This window comes from Cupressus sempervirens, chromosome 2 (genome assembly GCF_028749045.1).
Source record: "Cupressus sempervirens isolate cs-2001-9-10 chromosome 2, ASM2874904v1, whole genome shotgun sequence".
NCBI lineage: Eukaryota > Viridiplantae > Streptophyta > Pinopsida > Cupressales > Cupressaceae > Cupressus > Cupressus sempervirens.
In genome coordinates this window covers 75,655,377-75,682,326 of record NC_143119.1, presented here as the reverse complement: position 1 = coordinate 75,682,326, position 26,950 = coordinate 75,655,377, and the positions used below count along the sequence as shown (strand labels likewise).

Sequence of the window (26,950 nt, the reverse complement as noted above, 5' to 3'; positions counted from 1 at the left end):
GGAGAAGATTCTTTAATGAATTTTGTCTCTCTATGGTTAAATCCCACTCCTCTAGGCATACAGGTCTATAACACTCCAACTCATTATGATGCTCCAACCAACATTAGCCCAATAGTTCAAAAGGAATTAAATGTAAAGGATGAGGTTTTGAAAGGTTTTATGGATAACATAACAAAAAAATTTAATTATCTTGGAGAAGATCATAATCCAAACATCCTTTTGCTTCCTAACTATTGTCACCTCCATCAAATGATTCATTCAAAGTTAGAATGTGCTAGTTTCCAAGATGCAATATCTAATGTGTTAGCACAAATAGATCAACATGCTAAAATTGTTGGAAACATTGAAATTTTTCCAAGTTTTGATATTACAATGAGTGTGGATATCCCAAGAAATTTTGAGGACACAAAAAAATTTAAAAATTCCAAAACTCCATAGAGTTGCAAAAATTCTCAAAGTTGCAAAAAATGATGGAAATGCAAAAGATCCCAAGGCTAAATATATTTTTGAGTTAGGAAGTCATCAAGAAGAGAGTAACAATGCTTCCTACTGTGATATTGATCCCCCATTGGATAATGATAAGATACCTCCCTCAAAAAAAGATGTCATTATAAGAGATGGATAGAGTGTAGACCATGCAATAACCAAGTTATGTAGAATCCATCCATTTGGGTTCCATTCAAAAGTAAGTTGTCATGATTTCTTGTTAGCTTGGGAGATTACAATGGAGGGTAAGTATGATTTTGAACAAGCTTCTTTGGGATATGAGGGAGAAAAAATCTTGATTAATGATATTAATGAATCCTGTAATTTGAAAGGAAGGTGTGTGGTTGAATTTTCTAGTCCCAAGGAGCCTAAAGGTGACAATTCATGGTTTATGACTAATGATGGTGATAATAAGGACCATAAAAATAATAATTTATCTTTTGGGTCTTGTTCTGATAGCTATATTACATCAGCAATGCTAGTGTTTCCATGTGAGCCTGGAGTTGTGTACCATGAGATAAGATCACCAAAAGGAGAAATTACAATGTGTGAGTGCACCACTATGGTGGGGGACTCACTTGATCAACTAATATCTTTCCATTATCCTTCTCAATTTGATCATTTTCAAATTGAATATGATGCTAAAGGTAAGAGAAATTGTTTGTCAATTAATCATGGCCATGGAGAGTTACCACAACTTCTAATTTTGTGTGATTTGTACCCAAAATTTGAACCAAGATTGCCCAAATTTTATTTTTTCTAAGTACAGAGAAGGGTCAACAATTTTTAGAACTATATGGGTTGGGTTATTACTATTGCACATAATGAGAAAACTATTGACATCATCCCCACATTCTTATTATTCAGGGTTTTTGTATATATGTTTTTGTTTTTTTTTTATCTTGTCTTTTTAAGTTATGTTAGTTTCCTTTGTTTCAAGTCTTTTTTGTTTGGGTTTTATGGTTCTTTATCTTTTTTAGTCTTTGAGTTAGGGAGACACTATGTTTTTTTGGGGTTGTTCCCAACATGTGGCCTATGTTTTTTTGGGGTTGTTCCCAACATGTGGTCCAATGTCAAAGCATTTGGACTTTGTTTCTTGTATGAACTAAATACAAATGTTGCTCATAGGTAAAGAGGACTTTCAACTTTAATTGGATTCTAGATTGATTGCTCTCAACACTTGACAAATTTAAAGAATTGGTCATCTAGGTTCCTTTCAACCTAGGTCGATAGTGGCTAAGGAATATTCCAAAAATTTCTAGTTTGAATAGAGGATTTTCCCCATGGCTTATCAAAATCACTTGTTGGCATGTGAGTTTTCCAAAGTTCATTAAAAGAGGAATGCATGAGTCATCAAATTGGGAAAGGTCCATAAGAAGGGAACACCAACACCTTGACCACATAGTCTAATTATTGTCAAGGGGAAAAAATGGTGTAATCAAATAAGATTCCAAAACTTGGTATGAACCAAAATAAGGTGATCAACAAGAGCTAGCACAATATAATTGTTGGCTCACTTCAAATGAACAAAAGTTTCAAAGATGAATCAAGTGGAAACACACAAGTTCCGTGAAGTTGACAAATGGATCACTAGAAATACAAAAGAAAAGTAATTGATGACTCTTTAAGAGCCCTCTAAATGGTTTCTCACATCTGGTCATATAGTGATTAGAAATTTGCTGATGGGGATTTCTCAAACTCTCACCAATCAGTGAATGATTGTTTCTATGTTGTTACACACTCATGGTGGTTGGCACTAAAGAGCATCAAGGGAATTAAGACATTGAACACACACTAAGCATAAAAATTGAAAATTTTGAGTTTCTTGTTTGAAGTTCTCAAAAGCAACTAGTGACATTTGGAATCAAGTTACAAACTTGATACAAGTTCAAAAATTTCTTCTTGGTAAAGAAATGCCTTTTTCATTTCTTCCTTTTTTCGGGGCTATTTGTTGTGGTTCCATAACACACACCCCATTTCCAACTTCGAAAATGGGGACCCCCTTTTTTGGCTCACAGAAGACCATTTGTCAGAATAGGGTATCTTCCAAAGTGTCTCAGGGAGTGAAAATTTTGTAGTTTGGGTTTAGGAGTCTAGTTAGTTAGCGTAAATTTTAATCCCTAGCACTAGTATGTTGATGTATATCTTTTGTGTAATTCATCATGGCATCCTCATTATCTATAGCACAAAAGATCACCATGGTATTGCACATGCATTTTCAAAATAAGTGTCTTTAGATTTCAGATAGAAGAAGTAGAAAGAGTTCAAGTCTATGACAATGTTGGTCTATAAAGAGGGTATAAATCAGCAGAAAGGGAAATATAATAAAACTAGAGTGCTCCCCAACCACGTCTGAACAAAACTCAAAAATTGTTTCCAAAACTGAGAACTTTGATTTTTTGGTGAATTGAGCACCTTGCGCACTTCCCTAAAGGTGCAAAGGTGCCCAGGTGCGAAGGTGTGTAGGTGCACAATTTGAAGATTTGGTGAAGGAATTTCCTCCAAAAGGTGTGCATGTGTGAATGTGTGCAATTCTAAAAAGTCTTGAAGATGCCCAAAGTCCCAAATATGTAAGGTGCGCAAGTGCACAATTTTATAAAGTTTTGAAGAGAAAAGTGTACAGGTGCGCAAGGTGTGAAAATGGGCCTAAATCATCAAAAATATCAAAATAAGTACAGAAGAGTGATCCAAAATGCCATTTGAGAAAAACCCATAAAATGTTGTCAAAATTGAGAACTTTGATTTTTTGGTGAACTGAGTACCTTTGCACACTTCTTTGAAGGTGCGAAGGTGTGCATGTGTGAAGGTGCGTAGGTGCACAATTTGAAGATTTGGTGAATGAATTCTCTCTAAAGATGTGTAGGTTCACATATCTAAAACATCTAGAGCCAGCCCCCCTCCCAACCTTCCTGAGGTCTTGGACATTACCATGGCTTCCTTGTCTTCTATAGCAACTAAGATTGCACTCAAAATCATGACTTTCAAGTTCCATGAAATGCTTAAGAAGTCACACTTCATGGTTTCCACAGGGAACTGAGGGTAAAGTATGAAGCTTTAGACTCATTATCTCCTCAAAAAATCACCTCTACCATTGAAAAGTGCAAAGGGAAACATCCACACATCATTATGGTATAAAGGGGAAGAAAACTCAGATGTTGGAAATCAAGTTTTGACACTTGAAGAATTTTTATATTTTTGGATCCTGTTACCAAGGCACACAGGTGCATTTTTCTAAGATGCACAAGTACAAAGGTGTGATTTTTGAAGGTGCATTTTTCTAAGGTATACTTTTCTTAGAGGTGCGCCAACAATTTTGAATAAGAAGTAGTGCATCGACAGTTAACTCCTAGTTGTTATTTTAGAGCATTACATGCATTGGCAGTGCATTTTGATGGTAGTTCAACTCCTAGAGACATGTAGAGAAGGTCAAGCTTCCATTTTTAGAGGTCTCAAAGACTCCCAAATCATCTCATGGCTTCTATCTTCTCATTATTTTATTGTTTTAAGTCATGTAAAGGATCATGCACCCATTAATTGATATAAACAAGGGTGGAGACCTACTTAGCACCATTTAGAGAGTCAGTTTGTATGTAGTTAGCTTTATTTTATTAGTTTTTAGCATAATGTTTGCATTAGAAGAGCTCTCACTCCTAACTCAAAAAAAAGGAGAGGTTTTCTTTTAAATACATGGATGTAATATGTATTCTATGCCATTATTTTGATCCAATAATATATGTTATTGGTGCTCTCATTCTGGGTGCAGTTTTTCTTGCCAAAGCGTGTTAATTTTGTGAATGCATGTTCATGAATAATAATGTAGCCAATTAGTTTTATTGTGTTGTTATGATTGTGTGATCTTTTAGTTCTAGTGTTTGTCTTATGTTAACGATTTTTGTTGTTGTGATGAATTGGAGAAAGGATCATCTTTGTTCTTTTACTTGCAAACACTTGGTTAAAATAGGAATTCATATAGTTGCATTGATAAAATTGCATTCATCATAAAATAGAAAATACAAAAATATATCTCTTCTATTGTTACATTTCAGCAACAAGTGTGCAAATTGGTAGGTACCAATAAAGGTCTCCTTGTGAACATACACATTATCTTCAATTGAGTTACCCAACAGGTTGAAAAATAGCCATCTAGAACCTTATAGTTGGTCATTGATCATTTTTTTAACAGAGAGATCCGAAAGGATTTCTCTCATTAAGCATCGTGCAAAAAGAAATCTCAACAGGTTCCTTGAGGTATAGTGCACTATGCTTCAACATGCTTCAAGTATCGATCACCCATATGTCTAATATACAACTCCATCTTATCAACCCATACTAGGTAATTATCCTTTGTGAACTTAGGATCTCCTTTCCCAACATCTTAACTCTCGGATATTTGCCTCAAGTGGTTAAGCTTATCATCAAGAGGACCTAAGCTCTGATACCAATTATTGGAATAAACAAGCCCCAAGTTTACTGAGCAAGGATGTGTGAATTAGTAATCTACCACTTATCAAAATTCAGATTTGAATAAACTTTTCCTTCAAACCACCACCACATTCATGCAATAAAGATTTGTTCTTATAATGAAACATGCAACAAAAAATAATCATCCAAACACATGACACAAGGATTTTTCTTGTGAAAACCCAATTCGAGTGAAAACCATAGTGGGATTGATGCCCACGAATATGAATGCACTCTTTACAAATACATCTAGTCAAGAGCTTAGCCATGTTAGGATTTTAAAATAATTCATATTAATAATTGGCCCTATTAGAAGCCACCTAGTTAAGGGGTTTCCCGTTTTCCCTATTAAGAACTTTACCTTGTTAGGATTAGCCTTGTAAAAGGACTTCAAACACTAGTTAAAGTTTTCCCCTATTAAAGGATTTATAATAAAAAATTATTATGATCTACTCGATTAAAGGATTTAGCTTGTAATTGTTAGGGAACAAAGAGTAGAGTGGTTTGAAAATAGCACTCTTGTCTTGCTTATATAGATTCAATCAAGCACACGCTTCTTCCTTGCATGCATAATACAATCCTATGAATCACATCGCTTGATTCATGATCTGTCACCATTGTGCACATGATCTCTACATTCTTCTCCTTTCTTTCATACATAAAATGATATTAATACATTTCATCAAATAGGGTTATACATCGCCTCAACACTTTGTATGAAATCCATATTCCCCTCCTTCGAAGTCCTCCAAGAAATTTTAAATTATTCTCCATATTGTGTCAACATCAAGATCCAATCGCACATCCATTTGACAACAAGAGTTGAAATGTATTACACTTTCCTGGGTTCATGCACCTCTTCATGAGTCAATAATAAAATTGACTGAAAAAAGTGTTACCTGACATTTAACATTATTTTGGACACATCATCACATATCCTTCAATCTTTAGGTGGACTCACAAAAAAAATTGTCTTTACTGATCAAGAATCTAACTAATAGTTCTTCATTGTTCTTCACTTCTTTACTGTCAAAACATCAAAGTTCTATAACTATGTTCATCAATCACCAATCTTGACATGGTTGCAAAAACAAACTCAATAAAATCATAGAGATTAAGTACCTCCAATTACAACACCTGATTCTATTCATGTAAAATATATCAATTAGATCTTGTTCTCCATTTCTATTCTTGTTCATGCATTGTGAACCAATTTCTTGTCTTCATCAAACTTCCTATAACTTGAACTAGACTTATCATGGACATGTGTGATTGTAGAGATAGCATTATAAACACTTCTAGAAACTATGTGCACAACTACACACCATAATGCACAACATAAATCTCACTTCATCTATTTTATCATGACTTAGTACATCAAGGACATAGTCAACCAAGAATGGATGATTGACAACAATGAAAACAACATAATAGACACATCATCAAACTAGCAATATATTTCCTCATTTCAGTAGTATTAGTTATGCCAATAGAGGATGCTAGAATAGGAAGGCTAGACTCCAAGAAGGGTTTCTATTGAAGCCTTGGAAATTCTAGTAGTGGAGAAACTAGAATCAACACCTTCAGGATGCATGCTGGGGTGAAGAAATTTTCAATACAAGAGGACCAACACTAGTTTAGTAAGGGGTAAACGAACGAGACAAAAGTATTACCTATATTTTGATAGAAAATTGCTAGGTCTAGCTATATGTAACATCCTTAGTGTTTTTCTTCATGTTTTGTATTTTTAAGAAGACTTATATTATTTCCCTTCAATCAATGGCATCCAACCACTAAGACTTATTCTTCATGATTTTTTTTTAAATTTTTTTGAAAGTGGGGGGGGCGTGGGCGGGGTTGCACGGAATGGTTGAAAATTATTGTTGAATAATCTATCTTCAGTCTATGTCATATATCTATACAAAATATCCTAAGAATATATTTTGATCGATATTTAATCATCTAGTAAATCAATATATGTTACATATCATGTATGAACATATTTCTTCTTGTTTTTTGTTTAGCACTTATGATGCAAGACATCAATTGGGAATAATGTTACAAGAAAGATGTTTGAATCAGTTGAGAGAAGACTTGGTCCTACAACAAAAGGAGATGGCTTAAGAATCAATTTATAGTCAAATGATAGTGACAACCAAAAGAACTTAAGTCTGAAGGAACATCCTTAAGTTTGAGAACATTCAAGAGGTAGTAGAAGCTAGATTGGTGAGTGTATGACATTGAAACAATCTATGTTTGTAATAATTATGTTCCTACTTCCTAGGATGAAATAATTGTACTCACCTATTCTCATGGTGAGGCTACTTAAGAAGTAAGGACATGTTTTTAAACACGATACTCATGTCTTATGCAAGGAGAATGTCGAGGATTAAAAAGCAATAAATTATATTTTTCTTTTTCTTTTTTTATAGTGTTATGTATCAACTTGTTCCATATCAATAAAGGGATGTTTTGATAATCTATTATGTGTGATGGAGTTTTTGGATGCTCACTCGAGGGGGGCCCACTTGGTGAATAATACATGTTAGTATATTTTCTTTCTTACATTAAAGTGGTTTTCTTTCCTACAGTCATAAGCACTTTCAGCTATAATAATTATATGTTTCTACAACCAAAGATGATTGAGTAGTTACACACTGATTTTAGCAAGAACACCATTTAGAATAATGTCATCTTTCCACTTTTACCTTTGCAGTCATTTTATGTAGCTCAATTAAGTTATTTCAATCAAGTGTTTATTTTTGCAACCATATAATAGATCTTGCTTTCAAGAAAAAGTTTTGTATACCATGGTTAAAGTTGGTTCTTAGTGCATACATAGTGCAGTCCCATTTCAAGTAAATGTCCTTGGGTATGATGATTAAATGACTCTTCACAAACGAAAAATAGCTTGTCAGTTAGGATAATTCATCCCCTATTTGAGTATCATGCCTAGTTATTGATCTTATTATAAAGACAAGCAAAGCCCATAAGATGTTTGTGGGTCAAAACAAGGGTGTCTATAAACTCTGATGGATGGAAAGATCCAAAATAAAATCACTCATTGATCAATGTTATTGTTGTACAAGTATGGTTGTCATTGCACAAAAGTTCAACTTGTCAATGCTAGATACAACCACTAGACTTATAGATTCCATAGGAGGTGGTTAGTCCTTTGTTATGAATCCCAAAAGGAGCATTGACAATTTTACAAGCAAACTCCCCCTTAGCATCACCCAAGGAAATTCAAACTTGTGACCAAGCTCTAATACCCCTTATTACAAGTGTGGTTACCAGTGCACCAAAATATCAATATGTCAATATTGAATACAATCATTAGACTTATAGAATCCATAGGAGGCGGTTAGTCTCTTGTCATGAATCCTGACAAGAGTGCTGACCATTTTTCCAAGGATTGCAATGTCCTCCAATGGGGCAATGTTGTTTAGAGCACTGGGTTATGAAAGAGAGGTAAAGGTTGTTGCACTAATTGTGAATATTTTGTCAAGACATTGAAGAGTTGCACCCTTTAAATGTTGTGCATTTTATAACACGTGATGCTAGAATCTATAGAGTTGTTGGGTTTTTTGTTAAGTTGTGCTATTTATACATTTTAGACACCTTGTATTATCCAATCCTTCAACCTAATGCTAGAGAGAATTCACAAAAAAATTGATTGCATCAAATAGGTGTATTAAGAACAAAGAGATCCAAATGTTCATTGCCAACTACTGTATGCCACAAGTCATATTTAGAACATTTTGGGATTAAAGCTACTGAAGGTGAGTTAAATAATATGTTTCTCTTTAGTATATTGTTTTTTTTTCTTTTTTTTAAATATATTTTGATTTTCAAATAGGTTATTGAGACCAAATTTTCCTCCAACACAATTGTGTTGAGGAGACTTGTGGACATTTATTAGACAATTTCCAACATTGTCATTAGCTCAAATTGGTCTATGTGGAGGCAATCTATCACAGCAAGGGCAAATAGGGTTACGAGAATGGTCCTAGATGACATTTAGTGGGATAGTATAGAGTATATCTCCAATTTATCCAAGCCCACATTAAGCATGATTTGTTATACCAACATGGATAGACCTTGATTGGATGAAGTAGAGATGGAAGCAACTCAATGTTTGAGAAGGGATGATGTAGGGATTGTGCCCTATCAAATTTGGTAGAATAGATACCCTTCGGTCCTTGGCTCTTAACTAAAGAGGTTTTAGCCTATAGGTCTATGCTCCCATTGTGAATAACAAAAATTCTCTGTAGTGACCCTTGTTGGGACTAGGCTGCTCATAGACTTCATGCCTTTACTGGATAGCCCTACTAGCAAGTTTGAACCTCCATAAAAAAATGATTGAGAAGATGATAGTCATAGATGCAAAGGAGCTTGATCCTAAAAACAAATTCTCCAAAGAACTACACAAAAACATTGTAAAGAGAAAGAGAAGGGAAAAAATGATTACTCTTCTTGCCTTCGCATTAAGTCCCAAATGTCAGAGTGTTCAAGTCCCTTTTTTAACAAGAGTTATCCCATATAGAGATCTTGAAGTCCCTCATTGAATACAAGGGGATATTTAATTTCAACTGAAGTGAGATACAATCAAGGTTGAGTTTGTAGGTTTTGTGTGATTCAACAACTATGACCTTGATGCTTTTTGGAACAAGTATATGGCTAGTGCTCATAATTGGCGGTACTTTCCTAGCAAATCATACATACTGCAACCTCTTGCTACCAAAATCTTATTGTAATTAAAAATAATAATAACAATCTTTGAATTATATTGATGTTTAAAAAAATTAGTTTAATTTTGTAACTCCTAATTTTCTAATTATTTCAATACATTGTTAATTTGTCTCCATCAAAAAGGAATCATAGTACACTCCCTTTCATTCACTAACTCTTAATTTTCTAATTGTTTCAATAAAAAGGAATTGAAGTGCATCCTATTTCATTCCCTCAATAAAGTACAATAGACCTCAAAAACAGTAGAGGACTTGATGATACGCAATCAAATTTGCCACTCCTTACACAAAACAAGGAATTTAAGTAAAAATTGATCACAGGGAAGGGGACAAAAGGATGTGAGATATCAAGTGAGAACATATACTTCAATGCTTCTATTGCCCAGTTTGCAACACTCAATGTTTGACAATAACTATGAGCTAACTAGCGAACAAGAGAGTGTCAATGCCAATGCTAGTAGTAGTGCCAACAACCCTATTTATGGTCAATCTATTTCACCACTATATGATTTATCTAATATGGATGGTGATGACACCCTCATATTCAGTCAATGAACGGCTGATTGTTGACGCTAGATTATTTTTTTTGAACTTTAAATAGCATGACATTCAAGTTCCCTAAAATTTGACTATTAATAGCTAGTGGTTTGAAATTTGTTGTTGTTGCACATATGTATATATTTTATATATTTTTCTATGACATCGGCATGTGTATCATTCAAAACTGATTTCTTTTTGTCCAAGAAAGACTCCTTGCACTTTTTCTATCTCTGTTTTTTATTGTTATTGCTTTGGTCGTATTTGTTTATTTTCAGACACCTTTGTGTCCTCCCACTGGTGTCAGCCTCACTGTTGTTATATTTCAGTCCCATAGACCTCTTTTCGATCTTTTGTTGGACATTAATATCATTATCTTATCTTATCTTATCTATCAACGAACCCAACCCTCTCAAAAAATTGTCTAAATCAAGTTGTACTCCAAGCCAAACATAGGTGATGGCTAATCTCCCAACAAAATGCACCAAAGACCAAAAAAAAAAAAAAAGTCAAACATGATTTTTTTCAGAATGACGTAAATACAGTGAAATTTTCTTTAAAAATTTGTTATTTTCGATCACAAAATATACATATCATAAAGATCAAATGCTGAAAATTTCAAAAAAAATCATTGTATTTTTTTTTTTTTTTTTAATTTAGTCAATGATGCATCCCCAAACATACAACTTTGACCGCATACTATTTCAAATAGCATAAGAATAGTTAAGATAGGGCAGTCCAAAGCTATTCTCAAACATACCATTATGGATGATGGTTTTGTTAACAACGCCTTAAACTGACACTGCAGTTGCCAGTCCTGGAAAGGGCAAGAATCAGTAACCACGAGCATGTACTGAGCACATGCAAAGCAACTACTTGAAAATTTAACTAATGCCAATGTAAACCCCTGCAAACGACAAGATAAAGGTACATTTCTCTGCCTGAGGAAAAAGAAAGTGCAGCTTTTAACACAGAAAATTGAAGGAAAATCATCGAGTTTAATATATTGAGTATTTACAGAAGAACAAACATCAAAGCAAAATGAAATGATGTTCACCAGACTCCATAATGTTCCATACAGAAAACCTGGTCAATAAGAATTCCAGACAATATCTCGGTGGTAACTTCAAAAATATCGTTCGATAAAGAACAATTGAAACTTACCGAAAATTGAAAGAAAACAAACTAAGCAATCTATTGCCTTAAATATGCTGAGAGCTACAAAGATATAAAAAGATCACCTATTTTATGGCTCTACGAGCTCTTTAAAAAAGCTTGTAGATATAAGATATTACATTCCAGCTTTCCTATCTTCGTCCCGGGTAAATGAGGCAGGGCGCTACATCCCGAAGCCAGAGCAAAACAATTGCATTCTGAAACAAAAGTATTAAAAAAATGTGAAATGATTGCACAAATATCCCCCATCGTCTGTGTGTGCTCGTCTTAAGAATACAATTAATTAAATGCGATGGTTATTTCAAAAATACTCCCATCGACTTCATTTAGAGTGGTGGCTCTGTCCTCAAACACAATAGAGTTAGAAAATTAGGTGATTCAGTTCCCCCATCCTAAAACACTGAACATAAGGAAGCATGTACTTTGCCTTCATTCCACACTTTGGTTTAACACAAATTATCAATTCATCCCACCATCTTCCCGCAAAAAAAAATTTACCATGACTGTCAAATGTAAATTTAAAATGGTTCAATTTCTTTGTAGTTTTGCGGCATATCTATTAGCATTAATAATCTGGTCTTACTGTTGTATGCTACCCATAAAACATATTAATATTAAAAGGCATTGGCAGTTTTTCAGGTCAGCACTAAGCCAAACATCAATTTAGTGAATAAATTTAAAATTAGACATTGTTCAAATTTGATACTCCTTTTGATTTGAAGTTGTGGTTACAATATACATCAATCCTTGAACTATCCAATCCACCTACTGCAACAGTAGAGCGCATTGCATGCATGTACAGCTGCTTGGGCCCACTGATCAAACATACGCTTTACCTCATTGATTTGGAGTTTGTAACCCTATTTCACGCCAAAAAAACTCTACATTCGCTATGAAAATTATTATATGGTCATCACAATGAAGTATTCAGTACTCTGCTTCTACAGTGTGCCTCAAGCCAAGAAATCATATCATCCAAGACCTCATATATCCTGTCATCAGGTTCACCTTCAAGAATACTGTGATATCCTTCACCATAAAGCTTCAAAGTTTTGTCCACACTGTTTGACTTCTCATACAAACTTTTGCTGACAGAAGGATCTGTAACTTGATCAGCTTCTCCGTGCAATATCAATAATGGAGATGATACCTATAATTATAATGACAAGTTAATTAAATTTCCAATTTATAAGTATTTTGGAGCTGATTTATACTTCAAATTCAAATCATAAATGCATACCTTCTCCAATTGACTTTCTATTTCTGCTGTAGTTTTTAAGAGCTCCATAGCAGTCATAAGGCGCATCTGATCCTTATAGGCAATCACATTATATACAGCCTAAAAATAAGCAAATAAAATAAAATAAATCAGAGTGAATTGTGAGCATTTAGCTTGCAAATATGATCAAATATCTTATCCTTGGCATTCAAATTTTTAAAATAGATTTCAAAGAATGATATACTATCTCTGTACACCAGTAATAAGATTGAAATTATCATAGGATGAGCAAAACACATCAATGGGAGCAAATAAAGGAAGTGGTCAATGGGAACAAATAAAGATGGTGTCCAACACATAGACATCACCGAGTCAATAGCCCTATACTAACTAAACAAATCAAACTATTTAAGAAATGTAGGTTAATGGGTATGCAATCTAAGGAATTTTAAAGCAACTCTTACAAGTACAAAATCAACGTTATACAGAGTACTAACCATCTTTCTTTTCTTGAGATCCCTAAATGCAAGCTCCGATATATCTTTCTGAGGAAACAGTTTTTGTTTTGGGAGGATCCGGGATAACAATCCTAAAACCTGTAGTGCCGGTTTAGGTGGAGTAACATCCTCTGCTATCTGGAAGAAAGTGAATCCATATTTAAACAAAAAAGTACCAGTTATAGATGAATACAATAGATTGTGTAAGCAAATTCATATTGCTAAAAAGACCAACGATCACTAAATGAACCCTCAAAACAATAAAAATATTGAGATGAGAAAATGGCAAGAAAAGTAGACAATATTATGACACTTAGTAGCCATCATGTTTGGTGAAAGGTACAGGTATCGTATAGTGTGATTTTCTAATATCTGCTAGAAGAAAAACAAACAGTTAGTTGCACGCCATAAATGTCACCTTACACATAGGAGCAACAAGAATTGTCCCATCCCACTCATGAGGTTGCTTCAAGTGCACCTTCAAGGCTACCGCACCTCCCATTGATTGTCCAAAAAGAAAGCAAGGGACGCCCTTAAAATCTGATTGTGCTGCATTTCCTCAAAAAATTCATTAGAATATAGATGACTCCACAAACAGACCCATTTATATAGATTGAAGATAGATGAGATTTTGATAAATATTGAATATATTAATTTCATTATAGTTAGCAGTTTTCAACCCTTCTCCCAAAAGAGTTATCTCTGCATAAAAGAGAGTTCTTTAGAAACTTCAAAATAAATTTGAACATTAAATCTGAAGACAAATAAAACAAACACATCAATTGTCACACTAGAAATCTTAAAAGACATAAACAGTGAATGATGAGCAGTTATTTAACTGTTACATTGTCAGGACTGCAAACTAGTAATTCTTTAGTTTAGCTTACAAAAAATCAAACGATATGATTCCTCTAGGGACTAGAGGCAAGCATGATGTAATATATTTAATAATGGAGTTCACTTAATGGTTATTAGGACAAACTCGCCATCTAAAATATAAATTAATAACTTCAAGTACGCTCATTTGAGCTGTTTTTTCAAGAACAACTTTGGACCTATTGAAATTTTGCAGTGAGCTCAATATTCTTTTAAGTTCATGTCCAATTTAGCATTCAATATACATTTGAAATTTAATATCTAATTTGACCTGATGCTTGGAGAAATTTTCTCGAGGAAGAATCAACACCACCTTTTTTTTACATTTCCATGTTGTATACATTGTTTTAATGATTTAATCAATAGAATTTTCTGCTGAGATTTTTTACAAGTTTTGCAAGGTTTGGAATTTCCTACTCTTCAATCTCTACCTTTATTTTTACAACTCTTCTAGTGACCACTCCCTAGGTGTGTTCTAGGATCATTTGTCTTGATTTTCAACCTTACCCCAAGCACTAGATTAATTCACAGTGACCCCTAAGCCTCTTTTCACACGTAGAACCAATCCTAAAAGTAGTAGACAAAAATGAAGTCTGGAACTAACTACACTTGGGTGACAGTGAGGACAATTACCACCCAGATACTATAGTCTGAATTAATTATGTTTGATTCTAAGTTTCAAGTGTCAGAAATCGTTAACCTAGTTTTAATTTAATCCGAGTGCAAATGGTTAATTAGAAGGGAGCCCAAAATTAAAGGCCAATATTCCTCATTTTATGCATAGCAAGACACATAAAGGCAAGCATATACTACATTTTCTCTCCTTGGTAAGTTTTCCTATACAGCAAGAAGATAGAAGATTTTAGAACTCGAGTCTAATGTGTATTTTGCAGGTCTTCATCCTTGACATCATTCTTCCTCCTCTATTGGTCATATACCCTGCCTCTTCCCATTTTCCTTCGCCTTTTCCTTTCAATCCTAAATTTCCGTTTCCTTTTACCATACACTCCATAGATTTGTCCAGTGAGCCTGTTATGATAAGGGGTGCTATTCATCTTGCAATCACTTGTCGAATAATGTTCTAATCCAGGTTCAACTATAATATTGTGAAAATATATATTATGTGTACTCACCATCGATTATGGAATGAGAATGCCCATGCAATAGTTAGAGGAACGTGTAAAGTAAAATATTCTCCTTGACACTAGGCAATATTTGTTGGAGGATGGCATAATGTAGGATGTTAAATTGTAAGCCATCATTGGACACTTGGCATTTGTGTGCAAGTGGTATACAAGGAATCTATGATAAAGTGTTACATGTAAGGCAATGATTATTTGAGTTACATGTGTGACTTATGGAACGTTTGGATTTAGCTTGATTTGTCAAAAGCATTGGCAGGTAAGCCTATTTTTCCTATCTCAGCAGAATGCAACTTTTGGAGGGCTCCTTCTAGAAATATTCTTGTAAATCACAAACACACACGATGAGGTTTTTTTGCATGTTAATTACTTAGTTCATGGGTTTGATTTGATGATTATAATACCATTTGGAATTTTTTTTAAGTCTATAGAAGCAAGCGTGTAATTAGAGACATGTAGCTGTAGGTGGATGAAGGGCTATGCTACCAGATTTCCACCATTATTGAAAAGAATTGATATCTTGGTTGTGACATTCTTATAAGTTAATGGATATATGGTTGCAGAGATTTGTGATAGATTTCTAAAGAAAGGTTTTATTGTAGGATGATAATATGTTGAAGAGTATGTTAAATAAAAGGTGAAGGTCCCTTGAAATAAATAAGATAGCTTTCCATTGTACTGCAAACATGCCTTACTGTTTATATCACAGTTTAAAAACTTTTTGAATCAACAAAAACTTGCAATTTTTTTCAAATATAAAAGCATATATTAAAAAAATAAATTGTACAAATTATGTATAATGAATCATTATCAATTCTAAAACTGTGGTAGAGAACTCATAAGTGATAATTAATAGTACAAAGTAGTTTTTAGTTTTTACCAATCATTCACTCATAATATCAAAGATTAAAAAATTCAATACACAATTATAGATCATCAATCATCAGTTATTCATATTTCATCACACTTCCTAAGTCTGCAGTTACTACTAATTAGCATCTGTTAGGATAAAACCATGGACAGAAATAACAATTACATGCAAATATAAACAATACCAAAAAATAACAGATCGCACAGAAGAGAACACAAGACACCAAGATTTAACGTGGTTCACCAATCCCTAGGCTACGTCCACCAAACAAGTCCAATGTTATTATGATCCAATGATTACATCCTGATTACAATCCGTAATCCCTTACAGCTCACTATTGCTACAAGAAGCAATTTTCGCATCACCCACAATGAAACAATCCCTAACCTAAGCCCTTTTATACAAGTATTTTTGCCACTTTAGGGTAAAAATTAGTTACAACATGTCGTCCATAAAATGCCTATAAAATAGCTCCAAAAAAAATTTGCCTAACAGCCCCAGCTGTATTGGGGGCTGCCGCCCCCAAACCCCCACTCAAGGCCCGGCTTGGCTCTGAACCCCACCGAGGAATTATAGAGTATGTACAGTACTTCCCTGATCAATCACCACAATCTAACAATCTCTCACTTGGGGACTGATCAAGCTCCACACTAAACAACAATCTCTCACTTGGAGATTGATCCTGTAGCTATGCCGCTACTCCATGAGGCTCCCACTGGATCAAACCACCTTGGACTCTGTTGTTCTTTTATTCCTGTTCAGTCTAGAAGACCAACCGAAGCTGAAGAGGAGTTCAACTTCTCCCTTGTTGCTACTTTTGTAAACATATCTGTTGAATTGTCAGCTGTATGTATCTTGTCCAACTTTAACTGTCCATCATCCAAAACTGATCGACTGAAATGGTACTGTGTAATAACCCCAACAGGTTATAACTCCTTCAAACACCAAAAATATTTATACTTCAGTTGTTTGACATTTCGTCAAACACTTTGCAAGCAAACTTTGATACCACTGTAATGGTCCTGCTCAAATCCGACCTTAAAATGCTGATTGAAGGCTCGAAGAATTTTGTCAAACACTTTGCATACAAGGGGTCATATGACTGATATAACTTTTCAGATTGCTGCAATGACTCTTGTTTCGATTTGCATCAAAGAGAATGCTTACAAAAAGACTCCAGATTGTCTAAACAATGACCTAATATGAATGTGCAACTAATTTTGGCAATATTCAATACATATATGTGACTTAAACTACTTGCAAAATGCAGCTATAGCAATTAGTAATTATGACAAATACTTTGGATGCAACCTAGGATGGCATTAATGCACTTACAACCAAGTGGCACTAATATAAACACTTAGTATGCAAAATTATAACATTATTTATGCCAAAAACAGAACTTACAGCCAATTGACATTTTGTCAAACAATTGGCATGCAAACTAATAAGCTGATTATCAAACTCTAGGTTTGCAATATAAATAGTCTAAAAATTACAATGCTCTTTCAATTGCAAAATCCTAGCCTTCCTTTGATACCAATAATGCCAAATGGCAAACAAAGACAAGTACAATGTGAAATAGTGAAGTGTTGAAGCTATATTTTGTACTCAAGCTGAAAACCTACATTGCTCAGAAAATATGCCAAATGAGAAGTGAAGAACCTGATTGTAGATGGCTGCAATAATTTCCTTCAATGTTGCCCCTTCTGCTTTGTTTTTTTTTCTGATCTACTTTTTCCACTTGCTTTTTCCGGATTTGCTTTTTTCGTTTTGCTTTTTCGAACTGCTTTTTTCGGATTGTTTTTTTCGGAGCTTCTTTTTCGGACTGCTTTTTCGGCCTGCTTTTTTCGGTTCTGCTTTTTCGACTTGCTTTTTTTGGACTACTTTTTCAGCCTGCTTTTTTGGTTCTGCTTTAAAATGGCTTCCTATAATTTCAGACCTACTAGAAATGACCTCCAATAATTTCGGCCCTGCTAAAATTGCCTTTTGAAATGCTGAAATGCTGAAAATGGTCTTAGGCCCAATGATGCCCTAGCTGAAGTGACTGAAGTATCACCTCCAATTGTGCAACCCTTCAGAAGATATTTCACTTCCTCAGTTATGCTAATCCAAGGGAGTTTTCGTTCCCAAAGATCAACTGACTATCTGAAACCACTTGGCTCCACAATAGGCTGTGACTGAATCACAATTTAATGTCAAGAGAGAAATAAACAACTAGATGATCAAAATGAAGCCCGGGGTGCCTATTTATTCTTTTTTCTCCACTTTCTCTAGAAGCTTCTAGAACATTATTTTATTTTTTCTATTAAGTGACTTTATAAAATATTTTATAATTCAAGTCACTTTATTAAATTAATTAAATATAAAGTTACCTTTTAATATTTATTTATTTGATAACTTTATAAATAATTAACTTAATACCACTTATTTATTTAATTAAAATAATTAATTAGTCATCCTCATAAAATATTCATTATTTTAGATAACCTAATTAATTAAATTAATTAAATCAAATTGCCTCCAAAATGGGGACATGATAGTCCGCCCTTCCTGAAATTGCTTGTCCCCAAGCAATGGCTGAACAATAAACCAATCAATCTGCTTGGATCCCAAATGTAGTCATGAACTATACTACTATCAATTAACATAGGCTCCTGCAATATCCTCTGCAATATAAACAAGAGGAATTGATAGTCAAACTGACAATTACAGCTCAACCAAACTCCAAAATCACAACTGCCACAGTTAAAAACCCACAAGACACAAACTCTTAGAACATCAGAACCCAAGTAAAGTGGACAAATCAAACTGCCAACACAGTAAATACCATCAACGCATCCCACTGGCCTATACGGAATGTACAATCCAACTTTGCAACAATGGTAAACGCTCCCGAATGAAACTGTACCAAGTATGGAGAATCCACACACTGTACAACTCCTGCAATCAACACAACTCGGCAGATCACCGGCCACTGTCTCATAACCATAACTCCCATGCACTACTGATGGTGAAAAGACATCACAAGATAAACAGCAAGAAATGGAACCCAAACCAAATTTTCCTGCCATCAACTCCTCAACACAAGGATCAAATACTAACTGATGTACATACCCTGCAGTATAATGCTGATAAAAAGAACCAACCTCAGTCAACAGCTCACCATGAACAAGTGATACAACCCACTGTGACTGATTACCAGCTAAGTCAGGAGATGTCATAGCCAAAGGAGTAGAATCAATAACAACAACTGCTGAAGCATCACTTCCAAACTCCTGCTCTAAGTCATGTATTATCAAGCTGTCAACCGCAAAACCTATCGCCATGTCATGCCCATCACAACTCTCATCCCGAGGCGTCAAACCGTCCCATAACTGATGACGAGCACTAGGAATCAAAGTACATCTCTGTATCATCATTTCATCAACATGGTCATCAAAGGTAAATTGATGAGCATACGTCACAGTGTAATACCGATAGAATGCGCCAATCTCAGTCAGTGGCTCAGACTGCAATCCAGATGAAACTAACTGCAATCGATCATTAACCAAGTTGGAACTGACTACTACCTCCGAAGACATCACCAAGGGAGTAGTATTACCAGTAGGAACCATGCCAACTGCCAGCTCACCAACATCACACATGATCTTTGGTACAACATCTCTAGTCTCCATGCCATCCGTACTAGAGGCCACCACCATGTCAGGCATACCACAACAATCTGCTATAGCACCCAACTCAACTGAACCTGACTCTAGTGGGAACGAACCCGATATGCCAATGTTAGTATCACGGATGGATGTATCCCCATCTCCACTGTCTCTGACAATCTCAACCATGGACATCCTCGGATCACTAGACACCACAGCTTGTGACTGTACAGAATCTGGTAAAGATTGCAGTCGCTGTAACTCCATGGTCACCTTAGCCAAATGAAACTGTGACTCCTCGAAAGCCAACTGTGTACTCCCAAGAATCTCAGAAGTCACCTCGAGCTGCTGAGTAAGTTCACTCACCTCATCTTCCTTGGCCAATAATGCATCGTATGTTGTACTCCCCCACTCCATAAGATAATCTCTATCGGCTACCAACTGCATATAATTCTGTCTCAGAATCCGAATAGCCTCCCATAAAGAGTGGATTTCTATCAAGGAAAAATAACTACCTCCCTGCTCATCACTAGTAGGAGAACCCCATCCATAAACTGCTAACAACTGACGAGCAAAATCGAAATGCTGGCAAGCTATAGCAATGTCTTCTTCACTATCTCTCAACTGACTAGACACATGATGGCACTGGCTAGACTGTCTCCTACAAACCTCCTCTGACGCACTGTCTAAAGGAGTATCCTCGAAGTTACTGGTCTCTAGAGTATTACCATCCATATCCTGCGAATCAACTCCAAAGCTCATATCAACATACGGAGTATCAAAGTTTGTAGCACTGCTGTCCAACTCCTCTGTACCAAAAGAAACTGCCAAGGAAACTAAGTCTTCAAAACTGCCCACTGCATCCTCCTGGATGTCATCAATGCCAATATGATCCTGGGACTCATCTATACACATTGCCAAATATGAAAGATCATCAACACATTCCAGCAAGAATGGTCGACTGGATATATGAACAAAGCCCAACACCGGTGTATAAAACTAATACCAACATCGGACAAGTCGCTGGCACAAGAAAAGACAACACCATGTAATCCGCTAATCAAATCCATGATAGCACCTAAACAATCACTACTACCAAAAAGTGTTAAAGATCTCCAGTCAATTGAATCCCAAACGCCAATATAACAATCTTGAGTCCATATCCGTAAACTAGAATCAGTTGGTAACTCAAGCAAACTCCTCACCTGAGTAATATGACCAATACCAACTAACTCCACATACCTGTCTAACATTGTCCCTGTATCCTGGATGTGAATGCAAGATGAACTGACAACATTATCAACGAACACATATGATTTACGTCTCGCAGAAAGCTGAGTATTAGGAGTGCAAGACGAAACTAAACTCAACTCCATGCCATGCTTATCCCCATATCTCTCCCAGTCCTGTAATGCCAATGGAGTATTCACCAAAGAAGCTCGAGTGTCCTCAAGCTCGCGAGAAAGCCTGTCAACTTCCTCCTCCTTCCTCCTCAAGGCATCTGAATAGTCTCCAACAAGGCTAAGAAGATGGTCACGATCTGATAGAAGATGTAAATAACCCAACTTCATTGTTCCCATTCCTTCCCTACTCACCTATAAGTCAACACAAGAAGACTTTGCCTGAACTCCCTTATGTCTACCCTGTAACTAAATCATCCAGATGTGATCCTCTATCATATCTCGCATCCTGTCATGATGAGATAATGAAGTCACAATACTGTCTTCGCTCACCTTGAGCTGGCTGGACAAATTATGTGAAGTACTACCAGCCTCAACCTCATGTGACGAAGCATCTAACTGTGCCTGGTACTCTCTCTCAACAAAGTCATAAATGCTCAATGTCTGCTCATCTCTACCAAGTATCTCACCATCATGCACAACAACATCCTCATAATCATCATCTGAACCCACCACGTTGTAGTCACTGCCTGTTGGAACCAAACCATCCCGAGTACCTATGACATCACCCTCTGACGACCTGTATACAATTGTCTCAACTTGAGTATCAAGTTGACCGTTACTATCAATCTGCGTCATATCCATTCCCACTACCTTCTAAAGTATCGTGTGCCCAACATCTTCCTCCAAGCTAGTTTGATTTTTGTCCTCCCTAGATTCGACTATATGCTGGTCACCAACTGCTGCAAACTCGTTGTAGAGGTTTCTAGATACCTCACTTGTAGAGACCTCTTGTTCCTCTTTGTCTTTGTTCTGTGATGTAGTCTTCTTAAACGTGAAAACCATCAATTCATTCATCCTTTTCTGACTTTCATCCAACCTTTTCAAATTTTGTTTAAGCTTCTTCATATCCTTGTCCCACTGCTTCTGGGTACTTGAAGTAAACATGATTAACTAACTGATTCAATGTCCAATCTACCCAACAAGATGGCAGGTCAATAGCTCTGATACCACTGTAATAACCCCAACAGGTTATAACTCCTTCAAACACCAAAAATCTTTATACTTCAGTTGTTTGACATTTCGTCAAACACTTTGCAAGCAAACTCTGATACCACTGTAATGGTCCTGCTCAAATCCGACCTTAAAATGCTGATTGAAGGCTCGAAGAATTTTGTCAAACACTTTGCATACAAGGGGTCATGTGACTGATATAACTTTTCAGATTGCTGCAATGACTCTTGTTTCGATTTGCATCAAAGAGAATGCTTACAAAAAGACTCCAGATTGTCTAAACAATGACCTAATATGAATGTGCAACTAATTTTGGCAATATTCAATACATATATGTGACTTAAACTACTTGCAAAATGCAGCTACAGCAATTAGTAATTATGACAAATACTTTGGATGCAACCTAAGATGGCATTAATGCACTTACAACCAAGTGGCATTAATATAAACACTTAGTATGCAAAATTATAACATTATTTATGCCAAAAAGAGAACTTACAGCCAATTGACATTTTATCAAACAATTGGCATGCAAACTAATAAGCTGATTATCAAACTCTAGGTTTGTAATATAAATAGTCTAAAAATTACAATGCTCTTTCAATTGCAAAATCCTAGCCTTCTTTTGATACCAATAATGCCAAATGGCAAACAAAGACAAGTACAATGTGAAATAGTGAAGTGCTGAAGCTATATTTTGTACTCAAGCTGAAAACCTACATTGCTCAGAAAATATGCCAAATGAGAAGTGAAGAACCTGATTGTAGATGGCTGCAATAATTTCCTTCAAGGCTGCCCCTTCTGCTTTGTTTTTTTTTCTGATCTTCTTTTTCCACTTGCTTTTTTCGGATTTTCTTTTTTCGTTTTGCTTTTTCGAACTGCTTTTTTCGGATTGCTTTTTTCGGAGCTTCTTTTTCGGACTGCTTTTTCGGCCTGCTTTTTTCGGTTCTGCTTTTTCAGCCTGCTTTTTTTGGACTGCTTTTTCGGCCTGCTTTTTCGGTTCTACTTTAAAATGGCTTCCTATAATTTCAGATCTGCTAGAAATGATCTCCAATAATTTCGGCCCTGCTAAAATTGCCTCTTGAAATGCTGAAATGTTGAAAATGGCCTTAGGCCCAATGATGCCCTAGCTAAAGTGACTGAAGTATCACCTCCAATTGTGCAACCCTTCAGAAGATATTTCACTTCCTCAGTTATGCTAATCCAAGGGAGTTTTTGTCCCCAAAGATCAACTGATTATCTGAAACCACTTGGCTCCACAATAGACTATGTGATTGAATCACAATTTGATGTCAAGAGAGAAATAAACAACTGGATGATCAGAATGAAGCTCGGGGTGCCTATTTATTCTTTTTTCTCCACTTTCTCTAGAAGCTTCTAGAACATTATTTTATTTTTTCTATTAAGTGACTTTATAAAATATTTTATAATTCAAGTCACTTTATTAAATTAATTAAATATAAAGTTACCTTTTAATATTTATTTATTTGATAACTTTATAAATAATTGACTTAATACCACTTATCTATTTAATTAAAATAATTAATTAGTCATCCTCATAAAATATTCATTATTTTGGATAACCTAATTAATTAAATTAATTAAATCAAATTGTCTCCAAAATGGGGACATGACATATTGCAACTATGTGTTTTGTCTTTGAATGTAGAGCAAAATTCTTCGCAAGATGAATGGCACTCTGGCTATCTATAAACAAATAATTATCCCTCTGAGGGTTTCCCAATTCTTTCAAGAAGAACTGAAGCCATATCATCTCCTTAGTTGCCTCTGTAACAACAACGTACTATGCTTTTGTAGTGGATAAAGCATTAACCTTTTGTAGCCTAGAAACCCAACTCACTGCTGCCCCACCAACAATAAATACATAACCTGTAGTACTCTGCCTGGTATCAATATCCCTTGCCAAATTTGAGTCAACATAGCCTTGTAAGTCAATAGTAGAGAGCCCCAGAAGTGTAAACACTTACTGGATGTTCCTCTCAAATATCTGAGAATCCATTTGATTGCATTCCAATGCTCAATTCCTGGATGACTCATATACCTATTCACAACTCCCACTACATGTGCAATATCAGGCCTTGTACATACCATAGTATACATCAAGCTTTCTACAGCTGAAACATAGGGTATCTTGGACATCTTATCCTCCTCTTCTTGTGTCTTTGGACACATCTTCTTAGTCAACTTCAAATAACTAAGTATAGGTGTGCTGGCAGCTTTAGCATTCTCCATAGAGAAACATTGCAACACCTTCTCAATATAATCAGCCTGAGATAAAGTCAATGTCATGTTCTTCCTATCTCTGCAAATCTTCATACCAAGAATTTGTTTTGTTGCCCCCAAATCCTTCATAGCAAATGCATGTGCTAACTAGCATTTCAGCCCCTTAATGTGATCCATGTTAGACCCAGCTACAATCATATCATCAACATATAAACATAAAATAATGTAGTGGTCATCACCCAACCTCTTAAAATAAACACAATGATCTGAATGACACCCACTATATCCATGCCAATGCATAAAACTGTCAAATTTCAGATACCATTGTCGAGGTGCTTGCTTCAAGCCATATAAACTTTTCTTCAATCTACACACTAAGTTCTCCTTACTTATGACCTTAAATCCTTGTGGCTGAGCCATATATATATATATATATATGTCACCATGAAGGAAGGTTGTTTTAACATCAAGTTGTTTCAAATACAAATCTTCAGTAGCCACAATACTTAAAATAGTACGGATAGAAGTCATTTTAACAACAGGAGAGAATATCTCATCAAAATCAATGTCCTTTTTCTATGCAAATCCTTTTACAACTAACCTGGCTTTAAATCTTTTCTTACCTCCATCCTCTTCTTTCAACCTGTAAACCCACTTATTTTGTAAAGCCCTTTTACCTGCAAGCAACTTGCATAAATCTCAAGTCTTATTTTTCAACAAAGAGTCCATTTCGTCTTTCATAGCAGACTCCCACTAAATCTTAGTATCCACCTGCACAACTTCATCATAACATTCACATTCACCAACATTTGTTAGTAAAATAGAGTACAAAGAAGGTCTACTTAGCCTTGTTGACCCTCTAACATTCGCTGGTGTGTGTGGTATTTGTTGTTGTGGTTGTTGCACATCATGAGGAATTGTTGGAACATCATCTTTTGGAGTATCATCCAGCACTACATAATCATCTTCTTTCTTGTCATGTTGCTGCAACAGATCTTTGTACAACACTTTCTCATTGAATATGACATCCTTGCTTCTTACAATTTTACGATTTTCAAAATCCCAAAGCCTATAACCAAATTCATCAATGTCATATCCAACAAATATATGTTTCTTTGACTTAGCTTCCAACTTGGTTCTGTTTTCAAAATCTATATGAGCAAATGCTTCACAACCAAAGGTTTTGAGAAAAGAATAACTCACCTTCATATCAGTCCATGCTTCCTCTGGAATACCACATATACAGCAATATTAACAGCCTTTGTCCACATGTTTAAGGGCAACCCAGGATGCAACCTCATGCTCCTTGCACGTTCTATTATAGTTATGTTCATGCATTTAGCCACTCCATTTTCCTATGGAGTCCTTGGAACAGTTTTCTGTCTACGAATACTATTAGTGGAGAAATAATCTTCAAATTCATGACTGCAATACTCACCACTATTATCAGATCTGAGACATTTTAATTTCTTACCAGTCTCATTTTCAACCAAGCATTTCCATTTTTTAAAAGTTTAAAATACATCATATTTTTGTCTAAGGAAATAAAACCATACTTTTCTAGTTGCATCGTCAATAAATGTAACATAATAATGACAGCCACCAAGAGAAGATACCTGAGCCGGTCCCCATACATCTGCATGCACAAGCTTTATTTCTCACTTTTATTCTCCTTCTCAGTCTTCACAAAACTCACTCTTTTGTTTTCCATACACACAACTTTCACAGAGATCCATATTAACACATTTTAGACCTGGTAAAAGTTTTTTTGAATGAAGTACTTTCATACCTTTTTCACTCATGTGCCCAAGTCTATTGTGCCACAGTGTTGTATCAGAATCTACAGCAACTATTTGTTCTCCCTGCTCAACTGCAGCAGCTGTTCCTGAACATTCATTTTTCTTTGAAACAATTAAAGTAGAAGGAACAATATAACCTGTACAAAGATATAAGGTGCCTACTTTCACACCTTTTGCCACTACAAGGGAAGGAACCTTTTGAAACCCTCCAATTTTTATCATTAAAAGTAACTACATAACCCTCATCACCAAGTTGCCCAGCTGAAATTAAATTCTTACTCAGCCTTGGAACATGTCTTACCTCATGTGATAGCCAATGATTTCCATTCTACAACTTAATCTTAACTTTTCCCTTTCCAACAATCTGACAAGGTTCATTATCCCCTAAATAAACAAGCCCAAAATCCCCTTGGACATAATCAATGAAATAACCTTTATGACGTGTAGCATGAAATGAAGCACCAGAATCTAAAACCCATGAATCATCAATACTTTCTAAAGATAGAATCAAAGCATCCTCTTCAGATTTGTTACTTGCCACATTTGCCTCTTTGTCTCCATCTTGCTTCTCCCCTTCATTTTTCTTTCGAGTCCAACAATCTTTCTTCTTGTGCACTGGTTTCCCACAGTACCAGCAATCGTTTGGCCCTCTCAATTGAGACCTCTTCCCTTTTGACTTTCCTCTTGATTTCCCACGATTTCTAGAATTACTTCCTCTCAGTTGTTCTACCTCGACTTTGTGCATTCAAAGCACTTCCAGATGTAGATCCACCTGAGGTTTTCCTACGAGTTTCCTCACTCAAAATAACACCAGTCACATCATC

The 26,950-nt window shown here is 35.5% G+C and overlaps 1 protein-coding gene across 1 annotated transcript in view; it reads right to left on the bottom strand.

The window, feature by feature from the left end:
* Positions 1 to 12,073: 12,073 nt before the first annotated feature.
* The window catches only part of LOC149571116 (caffeoylshikimate esterase-like), a 57,696-nt gene continuing 42,819 nt past the window's right edge, over positions 12,074 to 26,950 (bottom strand). The window contains exons 6-9 of the mRNA XM_089812676.1: positions 13,546 to 13,676; positions 13,128 to 13,265; positions 12,652 to 12,750; positions 12,074 to 12,561 (exon numbers count right to left, since the gene is read on the bottom strand). Of these exons, the coding sequence (XP_089668802.1) occupies positions 12,325 to 12,561; positions 12,652 to 12,750; positions 13,128 to 13,265; positions 13,546 to 13,676 (605 nt within the window). The 3' untranslated portion in view covers positions 12,074 to 12,324. The remainder of the gene's footprint in view (positions 12,562 to 12,651; positions 12,751 to 13,127; positions 13,266 to 13,545; positions 13,677 to 26,950) is intronic.